This window comes from Mastigoproctus giganteus, chromosome 2 (genome assembly GCF_048544385.1).
Source record: "Mastigoproctus giganteus isolate SK-2022 chromosome 2, ASM4854438v1, whole genome shotgun sequence".
NCBI classification, from domain to species: Eukaryota; Metazoa; Arthropoda; class Arachnida; order Uropygi; family Thelyphonidae; genus Mastigoproctus; species Mastigoproctus giganteus.
This window is the reverse complement of record NC_143576.1, coordinates 222,617,702-222,628,521: the sequence shown is the minus strand read 5'-3', so window position 1 is coordinate 222,628,521 and position 10,820 is coordinate 222,617,702. Positions and strand designations below refer to the sequence as shown.

At 38.8% G+C, this 10,820-nt stretch overlaps 1 protein-coding gene across 1 annotated transcript; it reads left to right on the top strand.

Annotated features, from left to right (window-relative positions):
• Positions 1-3,263: 3,263 nt before the first annotated feature.
• LOC150090161 (terminal uridylyltransferase 7-like) lies at positions 3,264-4,442 on the top strand. Its single transcript, XM_090390181.1, has one exon. It carries the CDS (start codon positions 3,264-3,266, stop codon positions 4,440-4,442), a length of 1,179 nt encoding a protein of 392 aa, XP_090246307.1.
• Positions 4,443-10,820: the final 6,378 nt, after the last annotated feature.

The window sequence follows — 10,820 nt, the reverse complement described above, 5'->3', positions numbered from 1 at the left end:
GCTAGGAACCGTATTTCATAACTTGCACATGTGGGGGCTATACCTAGAATTACTAACAGTGTCACTATCGTCAAGGTGCAGGCAGAGGATTTGGCTGTCAGACTGACTGGACTTCGCCGAAATTAAGTCCACTTGACATGAGTGTCACCTAAATATCAGTTCCAAAAGCATTTTAGACTCTTAGACTCCAAGATAGAAAGCACAGTTTGCCTTATCAGAATGTCTGATACACCCTCAAGGACCAAATTTGGCTCGAATCCAAATATCCAGGTTCATTTTCTGCCTACACCAAAGCTTGCATAAAGCAGTTATTACTCAGTGCAAACTACATTTTGAACAGACTAAGAGTAGAAAACTAGCTTCTTGTCCAAATGGTAGTAGAGAATTCTGGTCTCTTGCCAAAGCTATTGGCTGAAACTTTTGCCCAACTCAACTATGGTCATCCATGCTAAATATCGCCAACTCCGTAGCCAGGTGGGAAGGAGCAGCAGTGCGTAGCATATGCTTCTTGATTAGACCGGGGTTCGAGCCCATCACCACCAAATACGGAGGATGCAGAAAGGTCAAGGGAATGACCACCGCATATTCCTGGAGCAATATGGCCTTAGTTGCTAATGCTCCTAAAAACCAAATAACAAACAAACAAACCATGCTAAATATAAAGCCGACCTGTTTACATCCTAATTTTCTTCTAACTCATGTATTAATGATTACGTTTCCCATCTATTCAATACCTCCTGTGGTCTGTAAAAAGGATGTCAGAATTTTGAACAGCCTTGATGCCAAGAAAGTGCCAGGTCCTGATGGTATTTCTCCACTTGTTCTTCAAACCTTTTGCTCCTGAACTTATTCTGGTGTTGCCTTTTTTTTTGCTTTCTTATTCCACAGGTGTTTTCCCTTCTGCTTGGAAATTTGCTGATTTCATCCAGTTCCTAAAAAGGGTGACAAATCCCTCCCATTCAGCTGTTGACCTATTGCACTTATTTCTACTCTCTAAAATAATGGAGGAATCCTTTAAACACCAATTCCTAAACTGTCTAATAGCCTTCCATCTGATCAAAGATTGCTGGTATGGATTCTATCAGTGTCAATCCACTCATGATATACTGGCTTATATTACCCATATATGGACATGCAACGGAAAAATTTGGTAAAACTCAAGCAATTACTCTTTATTTTGCATAAGCTTCCATCTTATGGTTTTCTAACTGGATTTTAATTGTATATCCGGTTTTCTCATGGCAACTCACTGTAGGTGATGGTAAATGTCTCTGTCTTCAACTTCACTAATGCTGGTGTTCCCCCAATCTTTTGTTCTTTCTCACACTCTTCCTCGTGTTATTGACCTTTCACTGACTGGAAATGCTATCCATAGTTTTGCTGATGATAGTGCATTGCATTCTACCTTCCAGTTTGAGAAATATTGCCTTGCACAAAGGATTCAATTACCAATTCCTTAAATGCCAAACTCCAGGTAATTTTCAATGGGCAAAGATCACTTAATTAATTTCAATCCTTATAAAACTCAGTCTTGTCACATCTCGCAAGAAGGATTCTTCTGCTCCTATGCTTATTTTTGATGACACTCAGATTTCTAGGCAAAATCTCATATCTCTTGTAGGAGTGCAATGACTTCTAATCTCACTTGTGCATAAGCACATCACAAGTATTGCTTTCTCTGCATCTAAAAAACAGGTTAATTCTCGGCATTACTTTCCTTGTAAACAGCTACTCATTCTGTACAAATCTCAAATCCACTCAACCATGTAATATTCCAACAACTTGGCGTGTAGCCCCATAATCTTGGAAGTGCATAATTGTCCAGGCTGTCCTGGTATTACACAGCATTCATGATTTTGTCAATAACGACTAATGGGCCCAAGCCAAACCACGAAAGGAGCCCCATACCATGACACTGCCTCCACCAAACTTCATTTTTGGGAGGATACATCAGGAAGGAACTGTTCCTCAGGCATTCACCACATCCAGGAATGGCCATCAGACTGGTAGAGTGCGAACCTCAACTCGTCTGTCCATAGGACTTTTCCACTGCTCTACTGTTCAGGATTCGCGCTCCTTACACCATGTTAATCAGCGTCTAGCATTTGTTGAGGTGATAAATTCTGTTGAACATGTCATCTTGCATGCCCACTTTTGCAATTGTCTGTTCAAAGCCCAATGTGCATATTTATAGCAGGTTCTGAATGAGAATGAGTCGGTGGAGAAGTTTTCAGAGTAGTAGAGGTCGTATCGTTTGTAAGTACACTTCCCCCACAGCGGGCGAACCACACACAGGATGTTCTACAGTTTCAGATTTAAAAGGCCAATCTCTCACTCGCTATGCAATGGACTCAACAGAAGAAACTCACTGTGAGATGTGTAGAAGAGTCCGTAAACGTAATCGAAACGTGAAGCAAGGTGCCATGGAGTTCGTTAGCCAAGTTGACCAGATTCACAGTCCATTCTTACATGTCTGGAAGAAATACTGCCAACAAAGAATAGACACTTATCCTATAATGAGAAATGTATCAACACAAACAGTCATCAGCATCGTAGAGAGTAACGTTATGAAGTCTAAACATGTAGCCAACAATTCAAGTACCACTGAAAACTCGAAACAACCGGATAGTGCAGATTGGATCTATGATGAAGAAGCCCTTCCTCCTTTACCACTTTTATGTCTTCTCAGAAATTAAAAATAAGATGCAGAACAACACATAACCTATGTGATATATATTACCACAATCAAAAAAAAAAAAAAAACATTTAAGTAGTTTTGAGAGTTGTCAGCTATTTGAGAACTACTGTTATACTATTGTTACATGATAATCATCAGATTCGATTCAGATATCAAGTGGTTTTGCTAAGTATTAAATAATCACCACCTATAGTTTGTAGAAAATAAACAGCATATAACCTATGTAATGTATATACCTATCTCAAATATATACATATATATAGATAGAAGAAGGAAGTAGTTAGGAAACTGAATAAAGACAAGAAAGTTGTTCTCCTAAATCATTATTAGTAACCACACTAACACTCCACACTTAAGGAAAATTCATCATCTTACAGGAAATTAAGGAAAATTCATCATTTTACAGGCGAATAAATTCATCAAGTGGACAAAAAGAGATCAATTATGGCAATTGGAGGAGTTGAGTCAGTAGAAGAACTCGAACGGGAGTTGACCATTTGGAAAATAGAAGACCCGCAAACTGAGGAATGTTGCCCACGCTCACAACTTTCTGCCGACACGCAATATGACAAGTCAAAAATGGGTGATACAAGCACTGACCAGTCCACTACGATTACAAGCTCTGACTACATCATGTAATCGCCATACCTTCAAAAATAACCCTACCAGAAGCGAATGGAAGGAGAAGGAAACATTATTTGCGTACGTTCAAGGATACATCTGTAAGACATACCCTGGATCCAGTATATCTGTTATTAGTTCTTCAATTACACGACTTGAGGCCTGGTACTCAGCTTTAGATATTAATGCCAATATTCCAATCCTCGAATCTGAAGAGAAAAGAGTTTTGATGGAGAGAACCATCGAGGAAATATGTGCAGGTTTGAAACTCCACACACTGTGCATACAAGCAGACGCGATTGTTCATGCACGAACACCAGTTGCGAAGTTAGGTTTTAAGAGTCGTGGGCCTCGACGAGAAAAACTAAGAGTTACAATTTGTCTGAACAATTCACTTACTGAAGCTAGTAGCTACCTTCTCCAGACTTACGCAAGATTAGATGTAAGGGTAAAGATCCTCGTAGGGAGTCTGAAGAATATCACCAAGAAACTTCACAAGGAAAAGGTTGGAAAAAGTGGCCTATCCTCCTACGGACTATCCTTGATGGTCATTTATTACCTACAACAGGTTCGTCCACCCGTCCTCCCAGTGTTGCAGGAGATACCTGGAATGACAAAAAACTGGTGGATAGAGCGACAGCCTATATCTTTTCAGAATACCCTAGGAGAAATAATCAACACTTGGCCCCTATGGAAGAGGAATCAAGATCAAGTTGGAGAACTTTGGTTACGTATGTTACTCTTTTACAGCGACGAATTTGATTACCAGAGCGTAATCATATCGATCACACGTGGAAGAATGTGCTTCCGAAGGGATGAGTGGGAATGGAATTCCCCACTAGCCATTGAAGACCCACTTGAAATAGAACGAAATCTAGCAAAGCAAGTTAGCCGATGGAACTTTCTTCAATTTAGACAAACTCTCCGGTCAATACTCATAAAGGCTGCCACTACGGAAACCGGATTAGAAAGAAAAGCGATAATTGAGAGTAACCCTTCCTTCGTTGACCTCGAGGAAGAAAGTGCTAAGATTGTTCCAGCTGAATCTAAAGCCCTGTCATGCTTGACGACACACCAAGAGGATCATCAACAGATACCAGACATTGAAGTCACGACGCTGTAGAGAAGAGATTGTCTGAATATGTAAATGTAGAACTATCAGAAGGAGAATGAAATCCAAAACTGTTTTTTTTTTTTGCCAGAGTTTAAAAAAAAAAAAAAAAAAAAAAACCTTCTTGGAAAGGTAAGCTCCAAGTATTATTTTGGTAATCCATTGGTAGGTAAACTATGTTAAGACACAATGTTAACTCAATTGGTATATTAACTATGCACTCTATCCCTTTTTAAAGTATTCACATTACAAAAAATCTGTGATTAACTGTTACTTAGATGAAAAGGTTGCTGAAAGATGATAAGTAATATTCTCAATGCATACTTATATGTAATGATTTAAACTTCTTTGGTGTAATTTCTGAAATTGAGAGGAAGGATGTTGAAAGAAAAAAAAAATGTATTGTAATAAGCTTCTTAATGAGTATTGTTAATTCTATGTAACTTGAATTGAAATGGTTAGTTTATGGTCATGTCATATTACTATATTCATATTCTTATATCATATGATATTATTATATCTCACTATGAGTATGTTATCTCAAGAGATTAGGTAACCTAACGTATTGTATCGTATTATAGTATATCCCATACGGACATTAACTATTAAAAAAAAAATATATATATATATATATATATCAAATATATATGTAGTTTATTTGAACTGGGATGGTTTCGGATATATCAAACGAAAAGCCACCCAGAAATGTATTTTGGAAGTTTAAGAAGTTGATTTAACCATTTAACATTTAATTTTATCATTTGATGTTTAAGGTACTGTATTTATCTATTTACTATAGTGATATGTATAACTAAGATATAGTGTTAAATCAAGAAATATAACATTGATTGAAATGGATACTAATAGTCAATTGTAAAATGACCTAATATATCATACTATGAGCTGATTTGTAATACTGATATTACGTTTTGTTCTTTTTCTTTCATGTAAATGGGCAATGAGTGATGACAAGAGAGATGTGCCATCATCAAGGTTGGGCCGATGTTTTCTTAGTGTTTCTCAATGTATTAGGACTTGTCTTAATGTAAGTGCCATTTAAAGAAGAGAAATATAGATCTATGTAACTCCCTAGGACTCAAACACACCAACATCCTATTCCGTTCTTCTTCAGACAGACTAGAACTTTGTTCAAATAAGGACATGCTCTCCACAGCGACGCTGTCGTTCCAGAAGTGAATCGGTTAAGTAAGGCTATTTGTGTTTCCTACAAGATTTTCGCCGAAAGCTGTTGTTGAACTTTCCAAATTAGACTTTTAGTTCCACCTTCCTCAAGTGCCAACGAACTGTTCCAGAAGTGTGTGTGATACCACAATGAAGATTTGTTCACCAACTCTGGTGATCTATTGTTGTTAAATTTTGTTTTGATAAATTAATATGAAGTTTGGTAAAGAAATTGGATCAATGATCAATGTAAATTTCTCACAAGTTAGAGGTATAACTGCGGAAATTAACTTTAAAAAAAAAAGGGAAGTGTCGATCTGGAGTCGTTATACTCTCTTCTTGTATTCGAGGTTCGGTGATAACTTAGCAAACTTTAAGCGCAAACGAGACACATACTTAGAAGATTCGCGTTTCACAATTTTAAGCTCAGTTATTACTCTTTCCTGATAGCATACCGTAAATTAGAAAGGGTGGAAAGGGCCTGCGGCTCCTAACGGCACCCTGCAACTTCTTCAGTCAGTCGCACTGAACTTTTACTGAGGAGAACTCCTACCACACAAAAGAGCGCACTCACATCACGTACCTTTTTAATAATAATGATAATAATGAATAAAAATAAAGCAATAAATAGAATAAGAGGAATAACAATACTATTAGTAAATAAATGGTAAAGTTTATCAGCTTACATTTGGTTCTACTCCGGGGAGGGAGAGTGTTCTAGACCAATCCTTGGTCTTCACAGTTGGTGAATGGAGGAATGTTGCCAAGGCAACCAGTCAGTCCCCCCCCCAGTCTCTTTCGTTCCAAAATATAGTTACTACAGCAGCTGTCTATTAATAATTGACATTATTCAAATCACAAACATATTCCGAATCTGTTCAAGACAAAACAGATTCTGTGTGAATCAACATTTTCCAAGTGCAAGTTTTGTGTTTCCTGCTACGGAAGTTAATCTTTTTCAGAGACATTAAATTCGCCCTAAGTCTATACTTTCCTTAGTATTAGAGTCAAGGAGACACCCAGTAATTTCTGGTCATTACCAAGTCTGTAACATAACTAAATGTTGTTTATGCATCAGGGAATCACATTAAGAATGGTGATCGGTTTGACAAAGAAGGGGAACGTATATGGATCGAACTCTCAAAAAGGGAGCGAATTAATATTTTATTAGTTGGGGATTTAATTACAGGAGAGTCTAAAGGCATTATGCGTTAACTGTTTTATTCAAGAATTTCATTAGACAGAAAAAGCTTTGCTACAAAAGTAAAGGCAAGTCTATATTAGTTAAATACATTCATTGAATATGAAAAGAAGAAGAACACGAAAAGAAAGTTAAGTCGCCAGTCTCGCCCACATCCTGGTTCCTGTCAAAGATAATGTTATCAACAGTACCAGATGGTGAATGCTGCAGTGGTAAGCGAGAAAGGAAATCGAGTTTATGGGCACAGCATTTACACAAGGGTGCAGCTATAGTTGGCCTGCAAGTCAACAGGACGGAAGCAGATGCCCAGCCAGCATGTGCGTAGGTGCGTGCACCAAGACCTGGAAAGGTCCCACCAGTGGGCTGTTGAAATCGTCTCTAGGCCATAATTCTTATTGGACGACAAGGTCGCCCCAGGAATTTAGTGTCCAATCCGAAACTCCTTAATGTTTGTGAAGTGATGTAAAAAGGGAAGGCGCGGAGCTGGAAGGAGAAGAAGCCAGGTCGTTAACGTAGACCAGAAGTGAACGTCTCACCCCCCTACCCGTAGTGCGGTCGCCACGTCCACGGTGGACACGAGTCCTCAAAATTCGCCTGCATCAGCATTCTCCCCAGTTCTCCTTAGAAATTACTGACGTTGAAGTACACAAAAGTCCGTGAAGTTGATCGGTAAGTGCTCCTTCTTCCAAGTGTTTGCTTATTTAGGCACCCCGGACTCGTGACACCGCCCCACACGCACACATACCCACTCCACACAGATCAGTACATCCCTCTTAGGTAGACAGCTCCCGAACCGAATTCCAACAATGCTAGGGTTAAAGAATTATGTAATGTCATGAATCATTAAATGGCGTGATATTGATCATTGAATCAACTAAGTAAAGCTAATAAGATATTGTACCACTACTCAGTTGTCTAGGTGCCCACTCTAAAGAGGTAATTGTAAGGTGTATGGCCAATAACTCTGGTGTCTTGACTCTTGCCCATAACCACCATATGTGGAATAGTTGTATTGTTAATAATCCTGTTGTTTATTAAAATGTTTATCTATTAGTCCATAAATGTGTCCATGGTCCTTTTATTTACTTGGGGGCATAAACTGAACTAAGAGACATATATAAATAGATAAGTGAATATATATATATATATATATATATAGAGAGAGAAATCTAGTTAGAGCAAGAAGTCTCTAGATAAAACACAACCGACAACAAGCATAAAGGTGGGAATAAATCAGCTAAGTAATATCATTTTAATACGGGTTATTGCGGCTCTAGGTTGGAAAGGAAGACCCAACCTGGAAAACCTAGGGTATCACACAACGCACTCTAAAGGTCTGACCCTGCAAGTGAAAATAAACCCTTTTCACGATGGGGGGCGGATTCGTCCTAGACTCTTCTTTGAGTTGAAAACCACTAGTCCCCAGTTGGAGGTTTAATCGCCAAGTCAGCATTAGCTAAAGATTCCATTTAATGTTGTTATTATAAAGCCAGGGGATTAGACCTCACAACACAGTGTTGGGTCCATTGTCGTTTTCAGTATTTATGAATGATATTGATGATTGTATGTCAAGCTTAATGTCCAAGTTTGTGGACGATACGAAGGTTCGCAGGGTTGTTAAGGACACTAATGACAGTACGCTGCTGCAACAGGATCTATAAAAGTAGAACAGATGGGCTGAGAGGTGGAAAATAAAGTTTAACATTGACAAATGTAAAGTACTACATATGGAAAGCAGTAATCCCAGAGGAACATGAACTCTGTGGTACCACACTGACAGTAGTAGAGAATGAAAAGGACATGGGGTAATTGTGCACTCAGATATGAAGATCTCTGAGCAGTGCAGACGAGCTGCAAGAGTAGCTCATGGTGTCTTGTCAATGATATACAGGAATTTTTCTAGCAGGGATAAGGAGGTGATTATCCCCTTGTATAAGGCAATGGTCAGGCCACACCTTGAGTACTTTATACAGGTCTGGAGGCCTCATTTTAAGAAGGATGCAGAGCTGCTAGAACGAGTACAGAGAAGGGCAACAACATTAGTGAATGGAACAACGGGGTTGCTCTTACGAAGGAAAGCAAGTTTTGCAAATTACAGTGTCTCGAGACTAGGCAACTGCGAAGTGATCTGATTGAAGTGTATAAAGCCTTGAATGGTTTGAGCATGCTCAATGCTGATGGGATTCTTCCTCTTGCTTAGAAAAATCATCTGAGAGGATATAAATTGAAATTGAGGAAAGACAGATGTAGGATAGATGTGCGAAAGTTTCTCTTTAGCCAGCGAGTAGTTGGTTGGTGGAACAGACTTCCATCCTTTGTTGTGGAAGTTGATAGCCTAAATAAATTTAAGGCTGGGTTGGACAGGTATTTGGAATGAACGGAGAGGGTGAAATGGATGAGTTTTTTTTTTATTTTTTATTTATTTATTTTTTTTTTTTTGCTGATGCTGCATAAGCTTGCTTTCTTGCATCGTGTGCCTCTACTAATGCTAACGCTAAGTCTGCAGCATTTGGCTTATTTTCAATTCAACTCGATGAATGGACTTGTGTGGCATCATGCTCAAAGTTGCTGGTGTTTGCAAAGGTATGTTCACTCAGGTCCATGTAAAGAGCAGTTTCACTTTTGTTCTCTTGAAACAATAACCAAGGCCTCAGATATTTTGGAAAAGGTTTCATATTTCTTTGAATCAGAAAATCTTTTGTGGGATAATGTCTGTGTGTGTGCTGTACAGATGGAGAACCAGCTACGTTGGGGACAAAATCTGGATTTCAAATTAGTGTGAAAAAGCGAGCAACTTTTGGAGTTGCTCGCTTTTTCACACTAACTCGTTCCAAAAGTGAAAGGTATTCATTGTATGATCCATCGTGCTGAGAGTTGGGCAGATGGGCTGAGAGTTGGCAAATGAAGTTTAACATTGACAAATGTAAAGTACTACATATGGGAAACAACAACCCCAGAGCAACGTATCAACTCTGTGGTACTACACTGACAGTGGTAGAGAATGAAAGGGACCTGGGGGTGGTTGTGCAGGCAGATATGAAGTTCTCTGAGCAGTGCAGACGGGCTGCAAGAGTAGCTCATGGTGTATTGTCAATGATATATAGGAATTTTTCTAGCAGGGATAAGGAGGTGATTATTCCCTTGTATAAGGCAATGGTCAGGCCACACCTGGAGTACTGTATACAGGCCTGGAGGTTTCATTTCAAGAAGGATGTAGAGCTGCTGGAACGAGTACAGAGAAGGGCAACAAGATTGGTGAATGGGACAAAGGGGTGCTCTAACGAAGAAAGGCTTAAGTTTTGCGAATTACAGTGTCTGGAGACTAGGCACCAGCGAGGTGATCTGATAGAGGTGTACAAAGCCTTGAATGGTTTGAGCATGCTCAATGCTGATGGGATTCTTCCTCTTACTCAGAATAATCACCTGAGAGGGCATAAATTCAAATTGAGGAAAGACAGATGTAGGATAGATGTGCGGAAATTTGCCTTTAGCCAGCGGGTGGTTGGTTGGTGGAACAGACTTCCATCCCTTGTCGTGGAAGTTGATAGCCTAAATAAGTTTAAGGCTCAGCTGGACAGGTATTTTGAACGAACAGAGGGGTGAAGTGGTTATTTTTTATTTATTTATTTTACTTTATTTTATTTTATTTTTTTTTTTTGGCTGATGCTGCATAAGCTTGCTTTCTTGCATCAAATGCCTCTACTAATGCTAATGCTAAAGTAGACCAATCTGTTTCATCCCCTTCGTTCTAGAGTTTATATAAGTAAAGAAGTCCTTTCTGTTTTTCTTAGCATCCTTTTCCAAAGATTTTTCGTAATCTGCCTTCCCTTGCCTAACCTAGTACTCTGTGGCTTACAGTATAACAAGAATAACAGATTGGGATGATTGTAGATTTTTTATCTATGAGGGCGCTCATGCCATTTTGTTGTGTTTACTCACAAGTAAAAAGTGTGGATTCGTTTAAATTATTGTTTGGATTTTTTTGTGAAGTTTTTTTTTTTTATTTA